This window comes from Rutidosis leptorrhynchoides, chromosome 1 (assembly GCF_046630445.1).
Source record: "Rutidosis leptorrhynchoides isolate AG116_Rl617_1_P2 chromosome 1, CSIRO_AGI_Rlap_v1, whole genome shotgun sequence".
NCBI classification, from domain to species: Eukaryota; Viridiplantae; Streptophyta; class Magnoliopsida; order Asterales; family Asteraceae; genus Rutidosis; species Rutidosis leptorrhynchoides.
In genome coordinates, this window is record NC_092333.1 from 593070701 (window position 1) to 593092186 (window position 21486).

The window sequence follows — 21486 nt, forward strand, 5'->3', positions numbered from 1 at the left end:
CACGGCTTATCAAATGACGATCCCAACTCTCACTTAGATAGATTCCTCTCCTTATCCAACTCATATAAGCGAAATGGGGTTGAACAAGATGTAGTTCGTCGGTATATGTTCCCTTATTCCTTAACTCTTCATGAAAAAACCTGTTCGAGGGGTTAGAACCCAAATCTATCACCTCATGGGAGAAAATGGCAACAACTTTCTTAATCAAGTACTTTCCCCCATCAAAACAAATCAGACTTAGGAATAATATCATAAACTTTCAACAAGCATACGATGAATCACTCTACACTGCATGGGAAAGATTCAAACATTTGCTTTGAAGATGCCCGAACCATCGTCTTGAGAGCTATATTCAAATTTTGACCTTCTACAAAGGTCTAAATCGGAACAATAAGTCTACTCTTGATGCTGTTTCTCAAGGTAACTTCATGAACGTCACTTTTGACGAGGCCTGGAGATTGATCGAGGAGATGATTATGCACCATCACGATTGGAACACTGAAAAGCACATTTCATCAGCAACACCGCTTTCTGCCTCCGATCCTATCAAAAATAAAACCATCAAATTTCTCTCGGACCAAATAGATAACCTCACCAAAGAAGTCGGAGAGCTAAAGAAACTCCCGCAACATGTGTCTCAAGTGCAATTATGCCAGAATTGTACTGACCCACATCTGGCCAAGGTATACGAGGCTGAATATGAGGACTCTGTTGTTTAGTCCGATAAGATCCTAGCTCATCCACACAACCAACCTACCAAACCCACTACCTCACCAGAGACAAATCCAGATGATGTCCTACTGCGAATCATCCACATGATCACAGCAAGACAAGATGCAACTGACTTAGTCATGACTAATCACTTGAGTAGTCTTGAAAATCAAATAAGCCAGCTAAATCAACGTCTCAATTCTCTAGGTTGTCCTAAAAATGACTCAAAGGTGGCACATAACCAACCTTCAGTTTCTTCTAAGGAGAAGAAACTAAATAAGACCTGTTCGGTAGTAGTCATTGAGTCATCACCTAAAACTACTAGGAAAGCACCCATTCCATTCCCAGGTCATCTCAAGCAAAGACATAACAAGATGAAATCTTTCAAGCTTGAAGCTAAATATTTGGACACTGTGTCTAAAAATCTTCATAGTAAGAAGTATTTTAGGAAACTCCTATCAACCAAGGACAAGGTACCCGAAGTACCCAATGTCCCGTTGAACATGGATTGTTTAGCCACTCTCTTAAATACTCTTCCTAAAAAAACTAGGGGATACCAGACAATTTATCCTTCCTTGTTCTATCTACCAATCTGGTAATATCTATTCTCTCACTGACCTTGGTGCCAACATCAATCTCATGCCCTGCTCACTATTCCAGAGATTCAAAATTGGAAACCTTAACCCTACCAAAATGAGCATCCAGCTAGCTGACCAACCCACTAGATATCCTAAGGGAATAGCTGAGAACGTCATGGTTAAGGTCGACAAATTCCTTTTTCCGACCGACTTTGTGGTTATGGATTTTAAAGAAGACGTGAAAACCCCTATCATCTTAGGAAGGCCTTTCATGGATACAGCCAAAGCGATCGTTGATGTTTATTCACGGACTATCACCTTGAGAGCCCGTGAAGAAGAGGTCACTTTCACGATTGACGAGTCTGTATGTCCTTCTGATGGGAACGGCGAAATAATTACCATCTCCACTAGGAAAGTCACTTTCTATTCCGAGAATGAAGAGAAGAAGATAGAAGTAGAAGACAAGAAGAAACCACTTCACACCTACTCAATCTTCACTCCTACCTTATTTTGATCTTTTAATGACCAGAGAGGACTTCATTTTTAGAAGAACTCTCTGAACCAATTATTCTTGAAACTCTCGACCAGAGTGACGAGGAGGTGGATGGAGAAATGGAAATGGAAAGCCCGGATGAGAAGAAAGAAATGGAGGATTCTAGCATCGAAGTAGTTGTTAATGTTTCTACCATAGTGGAGACGTAAATGGACATTGTCCCACCTCCATGCCTAGAGTACAACATTACGACCAACCAAAAGTCACTAAGAAGAAAGACGGGTTTTGCGTCAGGGCTACCCCATAAACCATCACTCAAATACATAATGACATACACATCATTGAGTGATGAGGACCCGTTTGACCAACCTGCACAAATCAAGGAGGTAGAAGAAGTTGATAGCTTTGTTATACCTCAAGTTAAACAAAGCATTCACTTCAAGTCACCTTCTCCTCTCATTGGACATACCTTATTCTATGTCTTCTTCAATCCCATCGGTATGTTCCAATATTACCTTTTGTGTCTACTGATGGATGTAAGTGAGCCGCCTAGATTTCCTAAGAAATAAGGCTAGAGTCAGGCTTGTGACTAGAACAAAAATAAGCGCTTCTCGGGAGGCAACCCGTGTATTTATTTTTCTATAGCTTTAATAATAGTTAGATTAGGATAATTAGGTTAATTGAATAAGTGAGAAAGTGAAAATTAAAATGAGATTTTCAAAGTTTCTTACTTGTCATGAACTAATTGCAATATTTACATCATTTTTAAAGTCTTAAAATTAAAGGCAGTCAACACTTTAAGTGTGGAATTAAGCTTTTTAGTCATACACTGATTTGTTGAATTTTTCAAAAACCCAATTTTGAAAACCTCAAGTCTTCAAATAACTTTTTCATCAAAACGCAAATCAGTGAGTCTGTGGCCTATAGCTTAATCACATTTCTAGGTTTGATCTTTTCTATTTTTACAAGTAATAGATAGTTATTGATGTCTGTGGTGGAGACTCTTTGAATAATGATGAAAAGACAAGGAAACCGTTGATTATTTCATTGCAAGTTATTGGTAGATAGTGTATGGAGGATGAGAACGCCCAAATGAGCTTGAGTATGCTTTAAGAAGACCTATTCGAATCCAGCTGAAGATGGTTCCGACTCAGTCTACCTTCAGATCCTCAGCTCACAGCCTCACCCAAGGGGAGTAATTCGTTTCTTTCTCTATGTTTATGTATTTTGCTTCGTTATATCCTTAAACTATACCCTATCCTAAGCTTATCAATAAGTGTGGGATTCTAACCCAATATTGAGCTTAGATACATTTTCCGACATGCTCAAACTCTAAGTGTGGGATTTTAGTTCTCTAAAATCTAAGAATGAACATTAGGGACAATGTTCCTCTAAGTGTGGGATCGCGGTGTAGTACACCATAAATAGCTATGAGATGCTCGAAAAATGTAAAATGTTCTTAACTTAAAATTTCACTAAGATTTTCGAGTATACCTACTATTTAGATTCTTTGTCCTCAACGTAAATTTTTCAAAAACTTTGGTTAAATGATACTTTCTGAAAAAGTACTTTCGAAAATCAAGCGTGTTTGTTCTAAAATTAAGATAAATGAGGATAAAAATCTTCTTAAGGATGAACCGATTCTCTAAAAGAGCATTGCATGACTAGGCATTATCGACCCAATATAATTGTTGTGAGGCACCCCAAAAATGGCCCAATAAGCATTCATTTTTAATGCTTCACTATCTTTTCCGTTGAGAGTGCCGATGTTAGCATCTAGAGTTAGAACTTGACCTTGACATACATTACGAGGCCAATGGTTAGTAAGTGCCATACGTGGTGTGGGTGTGATACTCCTTCCGAAATCATTCTGAATAGAGAACGTTTACAAAAACCATTCGTTTTCGTTTTCACTCCACGCATTTAAACCGACCAACTCACGCTAAAGTGTTGATGAATCAGAAAATACTCACTCCTAAATTCACTATCAAATACGTTACCCTTTCCAACCTCTTTCCTTTTTCATTTCCAAAATCTAGAAATTCAAAGAGATAGATCGACCATGTTTACTTCAAAGAAAAATTTCAAAATTCCAGACTATTTTTAATAGGTCAAAAAGACCTATTTCTGGTGAAATACCATTCTCTCTAGGCACAAGAAGAAATAAACAAAGTTATGAAGATAGGATATGCAAAAAATAAATAAATAAATAAATAAATAAATGATGAGCAAAGTCTCAAAAATAAAGAAGAGAAAAGTCTTCAAATAAAAGCATAGATCCCCCAAGAAAATGAAGATTGTGACCCAGGAGGATAGTAGAAAATAAGCAAGGTCTTCGCTAAAAATCAGCACCCTCTAAAGGAACTCTTCAACAAAAATAGAGTACCATCTTTCCTAGAAAAAGTATATCCACATTGAAACCGAATTCTATTGAATCTCTCTAAATATCAATTATTCGAAAATCATCCTTTTCGTCATATCAAAATCTTCACTTTTCTCCGCAAACCAACCTTTAAACTCGCTCTTCCTCTCGAGAGAATGATTAGGGAGAAGATCAGTATCGTCCTTATCTAACCGATTGAGATTTAATTCTTGGTCAAGCCTATGATAGTACTTGCAACATGACTAGCTATGAGCGTATTCATTTCATAGATTGATAGGGAACTTCAAACACTTGAGTGATTTGAGTGACCCGTGTAAGGAAGCCAAATTCATGTAACCTCCCATCTTGCTTGCAGAGATAGTTTCTACCCCTTTTAGAAGACGGTTTGTCTGATTTTGCTCTTATAATAAATAATAAGCCACTTGAATAATAGAACGAAAATCTCAGAAGCATCCTTGAACTCAAAACAAAAGAAAGGTTTGCTTGAGGACAAGCAAAGTCTAAGTGTGGGATATTTGATATCGGCTAAAAAGTCACTTTTTTACCTCGATATTAAGGCCTAAAAATAATAAAGTTCCAAACTTTATCGCCAAAATAATCACTTTGTTAGTTAATTTGGTAGATTTAGTAATTACAAAGGTGATGCAAAAAGAATCAAGTAAAACGGAGCTAAAACGAAGATTCTAGTGCGAAAACGTTGAAAGGCAAGTTACGATTGAGGAAATCAAGTTACGATCCAGGAAACACAGCTGACCGGGGCAGGTCATACGGCTTACCATACGGCCTGTCAGTATGAAAAATGGCCTGCCATACGGCCTTGACATCCCGGCACCACAAACGGCTTGCCTGGCCAAACGGTCTGGCCATACGGCCTGCCAGCCGTTTGCTAGCCATTTTCTAGCATCATTTCTGCCATCCTGCCTACCGTCCCACTTGCCAGGGGTTTTTCATGGCACATCCCACCATTTCAACACACACCTTCTTCACTTCTCTCTCTAAAACATCTCTCTATTGTCGCTCTCTAGTGATTAGTAGGAGATTAGTTCTCTCTACTTTCTCTCTCTAGATTCTAGAGAGAGAAAAGTACAGAGATTAGGAAAATAATTATCTCTCTATTGTCGCTCTATAGTGATCAATAGGAGAATAGTATGTAGTTAGTAGTAGAAGCTATCAAGCATTGTAATGTTATGGATATTATGAATAAATACAAGTGTTATTCTGTCGAAATTATTCGGTGATGTATATCCTTTCTTTTATTAATTTACTATAATATTTTTGTTTGATTTTTGTAATTTATTAATATTAGAAATGCTTGTTGCCATGTTGTGTGAGTAATTACTTGATTGTTTGCCATGATTTAATAATGTTAGTTAGGGATGATTATCGTTTCGTACTCGCTTTCTGTCTATGATATTAAACCTCGTTATTATCGTCCTTCCACCAATAAACGTGATTAAAATCTTTTATAAAGTCGACAATTATAAGGTAATTAATTATCTGTGTTTATACATTTCAAGGTATGAGCCAATCGGAATTACTATAAAGTACATGGGGAATTAGCATAGGACCATATCAAGACATTGGTCAAGAGTATAAGACTCAAGGATATATTTTTGCAACAGTAGAGTACAGTATTGATGTACTATAGGACCACTTGAGCATGGTCAAGGTTAGAAGCTATGGAATCACTATAAATATAGTACATGGTGGATAACTAAGGTATTTATTAGGTAGATTTAAGTAAGGGTTGGTTTAAATTATAAATGAAAATTTAACGCACTACAATACAAACTAAGCTTATAAATTTTTAAGGATGACTGAGAACTATCAGAAGTTCTAATTTGTCTACAAACCCTTAGATTTTACCAAACCATTGACGTAAAGGGATTCGAAACACAATCATAACCACTCACTTGGGTGACATACTAAGGTGTTAAGAAAGGTTGGATATTCTATATATATGGATATGCTACTTTATTCATGCGCCCAAGGTATGCATTGCATCCAAGATGGGCCGCTTATATTCTTAAATCAGATAAAGCGTCGGGAGTTAAGCATAGTCCATCCGATCAGAATCACGATAGCCTAGTTCCTCGTGACATGGTAATCGAGAAATCAATTAGTAGGGAATCTAGTGTTTACACCAAGGTATATCTATCCAATGAGTGTCTCGCAATCATCCCGACACTAAGTTATCTTAAATCATGGTGAACCACGTCTTCTCTGTCCTTAGCTGTTGCATGCTAGCTAGCTTATTTTAATTATATTGCTTTAATATTTTAAATACAATTATAAATCAAATCAACCCAGCTATTGCCTTTACATAATTTGATATTCCGGATAAAGTGGTGTCAAGAATAAACCGGTTGGACTTGGTTGTTGAATTTTCTGAACAATCGCCAATTTATTGGGACCAAAAGGATCCTGCCTCTCCACACAAGGTGTACCTGGCCACTAAGTCTTGGATACTAAATTGTGTACAAACTCAATCTTAATTACTAAATTATTTGAATAAGCTCCGTTTCAAATTCGACCGCTTAAGGAACGACCCTAGGTTATATTTGCCATTACTAACCCAAAGAAAGGAATAATAGATTTAGGCCCAGCAAAATATAAATTTAAAACTCTGTTTATAAGTTCATATCGACACATTGTGACCTAACGACATCTTATAAATAAACCATCCGATTCGAGCATATCAATTTGGTAAAAGCGGTTTCGTGGTTTTGGGAAAAGGACGAGTTCTCAAGAGGGTGTAATGCTTCATTTGTTACTCTAGTTCCAAAAAAATTGGATCCGGTGGGCCTTAGAGAATTTTGTCCAATTAGCTTGAAACAGAGCTTTTATAAGATTGTTGCAAAAATCCTCTCAAATTGGCTTAGGAAGATACTACCTACACCCGTGAGACCGGAGCAAAGTGCATTTCTAAAAGCACTTTTCGTTCTAGATGGCGCATTGATAGCAAATGAACCGTTGATTTTCTTAAGTTCAAACGGATAAAAGGTATAATCTTCAAAGCCGCTGCCGAAACAGCCTTCGATAGCCTTAATTGGGATTTTCTATTTGATGTTATGAAAAGTATGGGGTTCGGGGCTAAATAGGTAAAGTGGATAGCTTCGTGTCTTAAATCGTCTTCCATTTCTATCTTGGTAAATGGGTCTCCCACCAACGAGTTTACTCTTGGTAGAGGGTTTAGACAAGGTGATCCCTTGTCCCCATTCTTATTCATTATAGCGGCGAAAAGTCTTATTATTCTTACAGAAGTGGTTACCGAAAAGGGACTATTTAAAGGAGTGAAGGTCGGGGTGGATAAAGTGTGTAATGACCCGAAAATTTTTGACTAATTTTAAATCAAACTCTTGATACGATATAATATTTTGACACGATAAGTTAAGTCTGTTAGGTTGAGTCTCAAAAAATTTGAACTGTTTCATATATTCAATTGACTTTCGACCGTTCCCGACGATTCACGAACACTTAATTGTAAATAGATATGTGTGTATATATATACATAGTAATTAAAATTCTAATTTGTAATATTATATGTTATAATATATATTAAAATGTATAAAAATTTAATACTGAATAAAAGTTTTTATATAATATATAATCATTATCAATTTACATGATTAATAATACATAATATCAATGTATTAAATTAAGTACAAATTAAAGAATAAGTTGTTGTAATAATATATTTACTACTGTTATTATTAATACTAATATCAATGTTAATATTATTTATATTATTATTAATACTGTTATTAATAAAATTCTAATAATTTTAGGGTTATTAAAATAAAGATTTCTAAATATAAATGTTATTGTAAAAATAATTAAAACTATAATTTTAATTATTATTATGATTATTATTATTATTATTACTAAAAGTATCACTTTTATTTAATACTATCATTACCATTATTTTTATTACATTATTCATCATTATTATTATTATTATTATTATTATTATTATTATTATTATTATTATTATTATTATTATTATTACTATTATTATTACTGTCATTAAAATAAGTATTGGTATTATTATTAACATTATTAACATAATTATTATAATCTTTACAAACTAAAAGACATTTATATAAAAATATATTTTTACATCTATATTAATATTAGGTACTATTTTGTTCTAATAAAATGTTATTATAATTATGTTACAAATAATATATAAATATATTTTTAAGTTAAATCATATATATAAATATTAATTCTAATACATTTTAAGCATTTATATATAATAACATATATTATACCCTAATTAAAATACTTTAATAAGAATCTGTTATATATAAATATTAATTAATAATTTATTTACCAAAATAACATATAAATTATGAATATAAGAAGTATATTAATAATATTAATATAAACTTGTTAATTGTTATTATGTGTTTTAATATATATAACTGGTATAGGTTCTTGAATCCGAGGCCAACCTTGCATTGTTCAGTTATGTCGTATGCATATTTTTACTACAAAATATCATACTGTGAGTTCATTTGATTTCCTTTTACTCTTTACATTTTTGGGATTGAGAATACATGCGCTGTTTTTATAACTGCTTTATTAAATGCTTTTGAAATATATTTTGAATTGCGAATACATGAAATGCTTTTATAAATGTTTGACGAGATAGACACAAGCAAAACTTTCCTCGAATGAATTATTATGCAGACAGAAGTTCTGTGGATTATTATTGAATTAGTTGGATGTTATAATTGCCACTAATTGTTGTGAATATTTCCCCTGATTATTATTGCTTGGTAACCTAAGAATTAGAATCGGGTATGGCCCTAATTCACGCGAATCCTAAAGGTAGCTACCGGGTTTAACACCCCCACCAAGAATGTTCACTAGACGGAAGGGCTAATGGGCATGGTGTTTAGTACTTCGAAGTTAATATATTATACAGACGAGATGTTCTGTTTTTGGGGATATTATTGATTCGCATTATATGTTAAGGTCGGTTACCAAGCCAAGCAATGAAAGTAAAGTGAATGTTATGTATCGAGAGAATGATTTTTATACACAGGTTATGTGTATTATTTTTGTGCACGAGATATGTGTACGGTTATTAAAAATCGCGAGGCAACCTACGGGGGAGAAAAGGATACAAACCTACTCTGCCAAGCATTATGAAAATGGTTTTGTACACGAGATATGTGTACTGTGTTTAAATCTTGTGGTCTATCAAAATTATGAATTTTATTGTTTATGATAAACCTATGAACTCACCAACCTTTTGGTTGACACTTTTAAGCATGTTTATTCTCATGTATGAAAGAAACCTTCAACTGTGCATTTGCTCATTTTAAAGATATTATATGGAGTCGTTCATGGCATTAGAGTTCAGTACCTCGCAATGGTACCAAATGTTGAAGACTTCGTCCGGATGGATTAGGACGGGTCACTACAGGTGGTATCAGAGCGGTGGTCTTAGCGAACCAGGTCATGCATTTGTGAGTCTGGACTTCGACGTAGTAGTTGTTAGGATACATTAATGAGTTTAGACTTGGACCTGGTCTGCATGTCAAAAGTTTTGCTTACCATTCTTTGTCGAAAAATATCTATCTATCATTTTCAGTCTCGACACGTCTTATTGCAATTATTGCATAGATGGTGTACAGAAAAATTCATATCTCATCACATTAAACCTTGTCTGACACGTTTTCTTAATTCCCTCCGTAATCTACGGGATCTTCTGTACTATACATAGGTATTCTATGTAATTAGAATGTTATCCGATATCCGAAAATCATTTCATATCAAAAATCCTTTATCTAACCATGCAAGATGAATTCTGCAACCAGTACAAGTTCCTCGGATTCCGGCAACTATTCCGATATGAATTTCCACTCGAGCTCCGAAAGGAGTGTAACCGGAATGGATCAACCAATCAGCCATCATCTATTCTGGATGAATTGGGGATGGGTTCGTAGTCGACTAAATCAATGGAGACACGAAGAAGTCGATCTTTTCCACCCACCAACCTGCACACTTGGCAAAGAACCTGAAGCACTTACCGGCGAACCAATCTGAAACACCATTTTTAACCTCATTTCCTAGGTAGCTCGTCACGATTATATTCTATCAAAAATTCTAAACCTTATTCATCCGCTCGTCCCGACCGACAATCATCCTGGAGTAATAAAAGAAGTCAACGAGCTTCGCGCTTGAGTAATCAATTTGGAAAACATGGTGCAAAACCTACCAGCTTCAGCAACTTCACCGGAACCAACAGTACCACCAGCACCAGTAGCCTCAACATCGCATGCCTCAACATCACAATCTATACCTCGAGCATAATCTACGTTCTACATCTCGTTCTACATCATTTATCTTCGTTCTTCATGGCGATTATGTAATCTCTAATGTTTTAGAGATTATGTATCCTAGTTCTAACGGTAAATTAAATGAGTTTAATATCATATTTACTCATTAAATCCATAATTACATCTAAAGAAAATATATATGTATATATATATTTTCATAAAGATTGTAATTAAAAGTTATTTTGTAAAAATTGTTAATGGTGAAAGTATTTTAACGGGTAGGTAATACCCGAGGAATATTTAGTTTCACATTAATAAGTTACATCTACAACAGTTAAAAATTTTTTAAGTTTGCCACTTGATTCCATCTTAAACATCATTTATATCTTGACAATTACAATCTTCATTCAAACCCTTCGAAATCCTTGAAACATCTCAGATTGATAACCAATTATTCAGATATGAGTATAGTGACGAAGCAGTATAAACGGTTGAAAGTCTTAGAAGACAGGAGTTTGATAACAAAAGAATGGCACGTTGGAAAAGCTCAGAAAAAGATCGAAATCTTCTTTCCTCACTATAAATATCTTCAATATTCCTTGATATCGTTATATTTTCTTTCATTATAAATATCCGCAACATCGTGAAGGAATCCTTATATCATTCATATTCGTAAATTACTTTCGCCGTCATTCTATCCTTGATATATCATATTGAAAACTGCTTTGACTTCTAAATTCTAGTGAAACCCTAGAAGTTTTAAATCCTTGGATATTTTAGAGTAATATTTGAATGAAAGCATGAGTTAATGTAATATAATGACACTTGATCAACGTGATTATATTACAGTAAGTCATGCGAAAGTTCTAATGGAACGTGATGATGGTAATGCTTGATCGACCTTACTATCACCACGAACCGTGTTACTTAACTCATATTCATCATGAACCATGTTACTTGATTCGAATTCATCATGAAGCCAATCTCAACCCGAGAAGGTTATTCATTTTCTTCTTTGATTAAATACTCTTAGACGACTAAAATCGTTCTACTAAGAATCTGAGTTCAAATCTGGTACAGAAATATTCCTGATTTCAATTCCAACTGTCACCACTCAAATTTCGGGACGAAATTTCTTTAACGGGTAGGTACTGTAATGACCCAGAAATTTTCGACTAATTTTAAACCTAACTCTTGATACGATATAATATTTTGACACGATAAGTTAAGTCTGTTAGGTTGAGTCTCAAAAATTTTGAACTGTTTCATATATTCAATTGACTTTCGACCATTCCCGATGATTCTCGAACACTTAATTGTAAATAGATATGTGTGTATATATATACATAGTAATTAAAATTCTAATTTGTAATATTATATGTTATAATATATATTAAAATGTATAAAAATTTAATACTGAATAAAAGTTTTTATATAATATATAATCATTATCAATTTACATGATTAATAATACATAATATCAATGTATTAAATTAAGTACAAATTAAAGAATAAGTTATTGTAATAATATATTTACTACTGTTATTATTAATACTAATATCAATGTTAATATTATTTATATTATTATTAATACTGTTATTAATAAAATTCTAATAATTTTAGGGTTACCAAAATAAAGATTTCTAAATATAAATGTTATTATAAAAATAATTAAAACTATAATTTTAATTATTATTATGATTATTATTATTATTATTATTACTAAAAGTATCACTTTTATTTAATACTATCATTACCATTATTTTTATTACATTATTCATCATCATCATTATTATTATTATTATTATTATTATTATTATTATTATTATTATTATTATTATTATTATTATTATTATTATTATTATTATTATTATTATTATTATTATTATTACAGTCATTAAAATAAGTATTGGCATTATTATTAACATTATTAACATAATTATTATAATCTTTACAAACTAAAAGACATTTATATAAAAATATATTTTTACATCTATATTAATATTAGGTACTATTTTGTTCTAATAAAATGTTATTATAATTATGTTATAAATAATATATAAATATATTTTTAAGATAAATCATATATATAAATATTAATTCTAAAACATTTTAAGCATTTATATATAATAATATATATTATACCCTAAATAAAATACTTTAATAAGAATCTGTTATATATATATATATATATATATATATATATATATATATATATATATATATATATATATATATATATATATATATATATTAATTAATAATTTATTTACCAAAATAACATATAAATTATGAATATAAGAAGTATATTAATAGTATTAATATAAACTTGTTAATTGTTATTATGTGTTTTAATATATATAACTAGTATAGGTTCGTGAATCCGAGGCCAACCTTGCATTGTTCAGTTCTGTCGTATGCATATTTTTACTACAAAATATCGTACTGTGAGTTCATTTGATTCCCTTTTACTCTTTACATTTTTGGGACTGAGAATACGTGCGTTGTTTTTATAACTGCTTTATTAAATGCTTTTGAAATATATTTAGAATTGCGAATATATGAAATGCTTTTATAAATGGTTGACGAGATAGACACAAGCAAAACTTTCCTCGAATGAATTATTATGCAGACAGAAGTTCTGTGGATTATTATTGAATTAGTTGGACGTTATAATTGCCACTAATTGTTGTGAATATTTTCCCTGATTATTATTGCTTGGTAACCTAAGAATTAGAATCGGGTATGGCCCTAATTCACGCGAATCCTAAAGGTAGCTACCGGGTTTAACACCTCCACCCAGAATGTTCATTAGACGGAAGGGCTAGTGGGCGTGGTGTTTAGTACTTCGAAGTTAATATATTATACAGACGAGATGTTCTATTTTTGGGGATATTATTGATGCGCATTATATGTTAAGGTCGGTTACCAAGCCAAGCAATGAAAGTAAAGTGAATGTTATGTATCGAGAGAATGATTTTTATACACAGGTTATGTGTATTATTTTTGTGCACGAGATATGTGTACGGTTATTAAAAATTGCGAGGCAACCTACGGGGGAGAAAATGATACGAACCTACTCTGCCAAGCATTATGAAAAATGGTTTTGTACACGAGATAGGTGTACTGTGTTTAAATCTTGTGGTCTATCAAAATTATGAATTTTATTGTTTATGATAAACCTATGAACTCACCAACCTTTTGGTTGACACTTTTAAGCATGTTTATTCTCAGGTATGAAAGAAACCTTCCGCTGTGCATTTGCTCATTTTAAAGATATTACATGGAGTCGTTCATGGCATTAGAGTTCAGTACCTCGCAATGGTACCAAATGTTGAAGACTTTGCCCGGATGGATTAGGACGGGTCACTACAAAGTGCTTGTCTCACACTTACAATACGCGACAATGGTCCGACATCAATGACAAAGGGTGGTCGTGGTATTTGGCAAGCCCTAAACTGGATATGTTTGTACCTTATTTGGAAAAATCGAAACAAAACGGTGTTTCAAGGTAAAACTTGGAATGCTCCGATGACCTTAAATGAGATACAAGCTACATCATTCGAGTGGATTTCATTAAGATCAAAACGGAAGAATTTCGTTTGTTAACATGGATTACAAAACCATATGTATATATTAGCATTTCGTGAGTGTAATTGTTAAGCATTTGTGTAATTGTTTAGTCGGTTACACACTTTGCAACCTTTAGTTTGCGTGTTTCTTGTGGGGCTTGAGTTACTAAGTCACCATGCTAGATGTATCTTTCGAGTTGGTAATAAAATTTCTTTGCTTTTCAAATTTTTTTTTTTTTTAATTTTCCACCATCATTCTGAAAAGTAGCTAGACCTACACTCATAAATTCATAAATAAATCATAAACTGAAAAGGGTAAGAAACTTATTGCAAAACTTCAACTATGGTGTGGGTCAAAATGTGTAAAATATCCATGTGGGAATATCGTTTCTGTCACCGAATAACTTCCCCACACTATTAGGTCCATTAATTCATTAATAAACAGGTCTTTTAAGGAAAAAAAAAATTGAAACCGTCAAACAAACTTAGACCATTTGTAAGACTGTTTGTAACGGATGGAAGTAACGCCGTTACTTGCTTAGGAGTACCGAAAGAAACGCCGTTTTAGGCGGTAACGGTGTGTTACTTGAAGGCGTCACTTTGGCGTTTGAGGGAAAGAAACGGGTGTCACTTGTATATTTTATTTTTTTATTAATTTAAAAATATTATTTTTATTCCCTTTTAAATTTTAATACTTAACTCAATTATATTTTAACATATCATCATAATACTCATAACTAACAACAAAAAGAAACACCACCACTACTCCACCCAAAAAAAGAAACATGGCCAACTCATCAAAAAAGTGCAAAAAGCAAGAAACGACACAAAGAAACGCCACAACCGTTACAAATGGTCTAACGGTTGTGGTGTTTCTTTGTGGCGTTTCTTGCTTTTTGCACTTTTTTAATGAGTTGATCATGTTTCTTTTTTTGGTGGAGTAGTGGTGGTGTTTATTTTTGTTGTTAGTTAGGAGTATTATGATGTTGTGTTAAAATATAATTGGATTAAGTATTAAAAGGGAATAAAAATAATATTTTTAAATTAATAAAAAAATAAAAAAATACAAGTGACACCCTTTTCTTTCCATGTTTCTTTCCCTCAAACGCCAAAGTGACGCCTTCAAGTAACAAACTGTTACTGCCTAAAACGGCGTTTCTTTCGGTACACCTAAGCAAGTAACGGCGTTACTTCCATCCGTTACAAACAGTCTTAGCGTGGATAGTCGCATAATAATGATAATAATTATAATTATAATTTATAATTATAATTATTATAATAATAAAACGCATAAAAATAAAGTTGAAATTGTCAAACAAACTTAGGGTGGACCGCCACACTTGGTAGCGATTATGTTTTACAGCTAAAACAAGATTTGTAACAAAAATAATTATATACTGTTTTTTTATTAATCACCTTTGGATAATTAAAATTTAAATTAAATTTACGAAAATTCTTAATTTATGCTTCTACGTATAATCTTGTCTTGATAAACCCAGATCAATGATTGTCTTTTTTTTCTGTGTATTTTATGGGTATATAGTCGCTTCGTCCCAAATTAATAGTCATGTTTTGATTTTATTTTTTAACTTTAACTTTAAATAACTTTTGTGTTATTTAATATTTGCTGAAATTTATATGAATTGAGTTGTAATCAGGAGAAAACAAGGGAAAGGTTGAGATCCAAGGAGCACTTCTCAGCCCTTGGATCATTTTTGATCAATGAACCAGATTAGACTACCAAATAACACATGGAGGGTAATTTCGTCAATTAGCAATTGAAGCTTTGTACGTACAGAAACATAACAGAGCACACATTGAACGTGATCAAAATTGAACCTCCAAAAACCCTACGATGTCGATACAAGCTCCTGGCAATGGCGATTGAGGTTTTTCCGACCAAAATCAGTCATCTTCACCTCCATTAACACCTTTTATCTCTCCAATTGCTGATTATACGATTATGATCTGTAACTTCGATCCATTACTAATTGTAAGATTCAAAACACAGCCGTTCACTCCAAAATTGCTTAACGTACGAATTCATTGTTGAATCAATTGATCTTCATCTTCAATTTAAGTAATGGAAGAAGAATACAAAATCAGTGATGAAGAAATCAACGAAATTCAGAATACTCTAGGTATGAAAATTGTTTCTTCCTTAATCACATGTGATTAGAGTTTAATGAGACAGTGTTTACTTTGACTTTAAGTGATTTCTTGTAAAATCACATGTAATTGAATGATAATATGTAATATACATCAATAATATATCCTGCTATTAGTATGTAACTTGTCATTGTTAAGCAATTTGTTATATGAAAGACTGTCAGTGGTAAGTTATTAGTAGCTAAATTGTTCTAGTTATTTTTCAGTTAATAATTGAATCACATGTGATTACATTTGATAAAATACTCCAGCCTCTAAACAAAACAGAAAGTTGGGGGTGTAACATTGCTAAAAACTTAAGTATAAATATTTGAACTTCTCTAACGAGAGTTCTAATTGTTGTCTTTAAGAAATTCAAATATGCTTAAATTGCTTGTTCTTTTAAAATAGCCAATCATTTTTTAAACATAACTTTCTCCAACTACCTTAATATATGAATCACATGTGATTGCATTTAATAAAATACTTTACTGTGATTGTCTGCTCTTAGTATGTGACTGTATGATTAGTTTTAGCAAAAAATATCATATAGTGCCCTGTATGTATATGTCACGTGTGGTTTGAATCATCATGTGACAAGATGGACATTTGATTGGCAATGCACTGATTAAAGGATGATGCATAAGTGAAAAAAGAAGGATTATATTTATCAAATAAAACTATTTCTTGCAGTATATCATTGAGTAGTCAAAATTGAAAGAATGATACTTACATATCAACCGGTCACAAAAGGTTTTAAGTCCAAATTTAACAGTACTGGCCTTCTTTAAATGTCTACTAGCTGGCTTGTAACATAGGAACTTTATACAAGGATAATATAACCTATTAACCATCTTAGATGTCAAAACAAACATACTATAAGACCTCAACCTTTTTCACATGTTGAGTAATGGGTTAAAAACAGTGTTTTAAGTCCAAAGTTAACAGTATTGGCCTTCTTTTGTATGTGACTCTCTCAATGTCTAAATTTATTTGTTATTTTCAGTGAACATTCAAATCACATGTGATTGTCTTTTTTTACAGTCAAAGAAGAAAGATGATGTCATATGAAAAATAATTGGTGTTTCAAAGCCCGATATAGTAGAAATACAAAACCCACCCGTTGAGATTTACAAAGGTTGTGCAAATGAAAAGCGTCTGATGAGTAAAAAAGAGAAGGGAATAAAGTAAAGCAAAAAGAGAAAGATTTATTGCTGTAAATGTGGAGGTACAGATCACAATGTCAGGACTTGTGACAAAAAACAAAAGGCAAAACAACAACATGATACTACCGTAATCTGATGTTACTACGGAATTAGTGAAAGATTTGTTTATTCTTTTTTATTTTTTTATTTTTGTACAATTGCGAATTTTGAAGTTCATATGAAATGTTTGCCTTCCATTTTAAATTTTTTTTATTTTCATACAATTATGAGAACGAGTTGTTGCAATAATTCAATCACATGTGATTAGATAAAGTCAATGACATGTAGAACTATTTTGTTAGAATCTTCTTTGTTATTGTTGCTTATATCCCATGTGCTGGATTATGAATCATATTTGATTAGATTTTAGAATCACATGTGATTAGATTGTAGAATCACAAGTGATTGAAAAATCATAATCACAAGTGATTGACAAAGCAGAATCACATGTGATTAGATTGTACAATCACAAGTGATTGAAAAAGGAGAATCACAAGTGATTGACAAGGCATAATCACAAGTGATTGACAAAGCAGAATCACATGTGATTATATTGTACAATCACAAGTGATTGGAAAAGGAGAATCACAAGTGATTGGCAAAGCATAATCACAAGTGATTGACAAAGCAGAATCACAAGTGACTGGTATGTAAAATAACAAGTAGTCGTTTAATAAGTTTAATCAAACATCAACCATAGTAGATAAAAAAACGTATATAAATGGTAAACCATTACATCAACCATGTTAAACCATTAAAACATATATAAATGTTAAACCATTACATCAACCATGTTCAACCATTAAAACATACATAAATTTTACAGCATTACATCAACCATGTTAAACCAAAACATAACTTTTAACCCACTTCAATTTTTGTGTGCTAAGAACTCTTTTGATTTGTCAACACGGGCTTCTCTTGATTTTTGTGGAGAAACGACAACCTTCCTATAGTCTTCCTACCCATGATATTTGTTGTTCCTACCCATGATATTTGTTGAATACTCTTGTATTTCATAACATCTTCCCGGCATGTTTGTTTAGAGTATGGGTTAAAATCTTGGATGCATACCGGACTCTCAACTACCAAAGTTGATTTTTTTGTTCAGAAGATTCATCCGCCAATTCCTCCGGCCAGTCACCCTCGATTGTCGATTTATAACTTTCCATGTGGAACATGGCAAAAACACCACAATCTACAACATTATCTCTTGTTCTTCATGGCATCTTTATTTGAACTGGCCTTAGCGTTTCAATTTTGTTTTCTAAAGGATGCTTATGGAGTTTGAGATGGTCAGCAAAGACATATTGCTGGAAAAACAAATTAAAAAAATAAATGAGATTGGTTTTCAGAATCACATGTGATTGAATGATGTAATCACATGTGATTGACTAATATAATCACATGTGATTGAATATTCTAATGACATATAAACATTTATTTGAATGTTATAATCACATATGATTGGCTGTTATGAATCACATAATTGAATGATATAATCACATGTGATTGACCATCAGTTGCAATGGATAACAAGTATCCTTCAAAGTTGCAGGGGACAAAAAAAGATCCAGATTTGATGCCATTCAATACTATCTTTGCAACCTCATCAGGTTGCATTGCACCAGATGATGCTGCTATGATGCTTGTCAACCGTGGCTTCCTTTTGTTCTCTGAACCAAACAAATACTTATCAGAATGCAGCTGGGAAAAAGGTCAGGACAGGAGTTGTAGTACTATACATATCAAGTATTATCAATCAATAAGGTGACAATTTAAAGTGAGAGATATGGATCTCAAACCTTTCGCAAAACCATGTGTATCCGTATCCGGGGGAAAATAAGTGAAACATGAATGTCATCAGCAATAACTTCTTGTTGCAGTGCTTCAGCTGAACCCCTTAGACCAAATTTACTAGCAGAATAAGCTGTATAACCATATATTCCCACCTATAACCAAGTATATCCATCAATTAACATAATAATCCTTTAGGGATCTAAAACCACAACATAAACATTATCACTTGCTAAGAACATGTATAAACTTGTAAGATGGAAAAACTATGGTTTAAAGATACAACAAAGCTAATATAGGATTTTCTTTTTTTAATGTTTATAATAATATATAATGTCATTTAAGTTCAAATAAACAGTCATCTAATCATATTCATGGTGTCATATAACATACTGAACTTATGTGAACTAATTACAACTAACTGAAGATGTATGAATCACCATCACCATGCCTAATATTACAGTACAATATCAATTAAGATATACTAAGTTTACTAGTTAATCATTAAAAATTATATCAGAAAATTATCACTCAACAATGACAACCAGCATACTGATTACATGTTCTAACTACAACAGATCAAACAAGTTGAGTGCATCATACCACAACCTCAATCCATAAAACCTAGATTCACTAATTAATTAAGAAGAAAGTAATTAAACTCGAATAGCATACACTACAGGCAGTACCTGACCGGCCTGAGATGACATAAAAGCAATTGAAACCAGTTTTCGATAACTGCGCTTCTTCATTCCATGCAACGCAGCTTTCACCAAATTGAAATCGGAGAATCGTTTGATTTCGTCATTGTTTATAGCTGATTGTTGATTTTTTGATCTATTATTGTTGTTTGATGTTGATGATTGCAGATGGAAGGTTTGATTGTTGTGGATCGATCGAAGTACTGTTTGTGAAACCCTAGAATCGTAACTGTTGTGTGTTCTTCAATGAGAGAGGTTAACGAATTGAACGCGATACAAATTCTGAAGTGTAAAGTATATTGTTTGTAAATGGACGAAAATGCCCCTCCGCCCAAAATACTTATATTTCTTAAAGTTAATCCTAAGCCATTGATCAAAGTGAATCTAAGGGCTGAAAATAAATCCCTCAACTCAACTTAAAACTTGGTTTCAAATGAATATCCTTCATAAATTAAGTTTTATATAACACAAAAAAGTATCTAAAGTCAAAGTTAATAAATAAATACGTAAAAAAAAACTAAAGTTAAAGTTCATATTTTCACATGATATTAATGTTTATGAAATTCTTTTAAAAAAAGGGAAAATTCTCATAAAAGTGTTTACCTCATGCGTATATTTCTACGTTTACATCATATGTTTAATTGAATTATGTGTTGTTGCTTTCTACACATAGATTTTATTTCATGTGTAATTTGACAATTTGTTGTTGTACGTAAAATGTTAAAAATCAACTACTATACTGCACCTAGTCAAACGCAAGTTGCTGATGCAATGATGCATTAGTTGTCGGGAGCAGTCATCAGCATCCAAGCTCATCAGAAAAAGTAACAATTAAGTGATGACTTGGAAAGAAAATGATGAAGATGATCTCCACGATCAACAAGGGCAAGAGGAAAAAAGGTTGTGGAGAGCGATGATGAACTGAAGTATATGAAGAAAAGATCATCAAGAACGAAATTTAAGTTGTGTTCGATTTTGAATTATTCCTATAACATATTTATTGGTTATGTCTTTGTTAGTTATCAATATCAATTGCCCGCGTCTTTTTTTTTTTGGCAAAACAAACAGAAAACTTGATTAAAATAAGGAAGCTTTAACAAAAAAATGAAGCCACAAATAACGTACAACCAAACTTTTGTATGTGGGCAATTTTTTTTCCGGTGACGCGGGCATTTATTTTTATTTTTCTGGCGAAAAAAAAAAAAAAAACAGAAAACTTCGTTAAAACAAAAAAACTTCAACAAAAATTGAAGTCATAAATAACGTACATCCAAACTTCAACAAAAATTGCCCGCGTCTTTGTTTTGACTTTTGATCACACATTAACTTTTGATGAACTACCTGACAAAGGTGTGTGATCATATAAGAGAAGTTATGTCATATGTGGGTGGAATATGTATTAAATCAGAGGATGCAAGGTCAGGACGCATGGTCAGGACATTTGTTGCTTCAACGAGAATTACTTTTGTGAGATGATTATGTTGTTAATATTTTTATTGAGCATTATGGTAGTAGTTATTATTCACTTCCATAATCATAGATATTAACATTGTCAAAATTTTCATCGTAATCGTATTTTTCAGTGACAAGGATTGTAACATCATT

The 21486-nt window shown here is 32.4% G+C and overlaps 1 protein-coding gene and 1 non-coding gene across 2 annotated transcripts; both read right to left on the reverse strand.

Moving 5' to 3' along the window:
- Positions 1 to 233: 233 nt before the first annotated feature.
- On the reverse strand, positions 234 to 340 carry LOC139886863 (small nucleolar RNA R71). Its single transcript, XR_011772724.1, has one exon. It is a non-coding gene; the product is annotated as a small nucleolar RNA R71 (small nucleolar RNA).
- Positions 341 to 18603: 18263 nt separating this feature from the next.
- On the reverse strand, positions 18604 to 19932 carry LOC139846944 (3-dehydrosphinganine reductase TSC10A-like). The gene is made up of 4 exons (XM_071836526.1): positions 19870 to 19932; positions 19189 to 19335; positions 18890 to 19090; positions 18604 to 18696 (listed from the first exon to the last, which is right to left on the reverse strand). Exons 1-4 carry the CDS (start codon positions 19930 to 19932, stop codon positions 18604 to 18606), a joined length of 504 nt encoding a protein of 167 aa, XP_071692627.1.
- Between the last annotated feature and the right edge of the window lie 1554 nt (positions 19933 to 21486).

Excerpts from the sequence above, each read along its gene's own strand:
- LOC139846944 (XM_071836526.1), bottom strand. The coding sequence starts at position 19,932 with ATGAAGAAGCGCAGTTATCGAAAACTGGTTTCAATTGCTTTTATGTCA. Across the intron at positions 19,336-19,869 it reads TGTCATCTCAGGCCGGTCAG|GTGGGAATATATGGTTATAC; the intron begins GTACTGCCTGTA and ends ACTTGGTTATAG. Across the intron at positions 19,091-19,188 it reads TACACATGGTTTTGCGAAAG|CTGCATTCTGATAAGTATTT; the intron begins GTTTGAGATCCA and ends CCTTTTTCCCAG.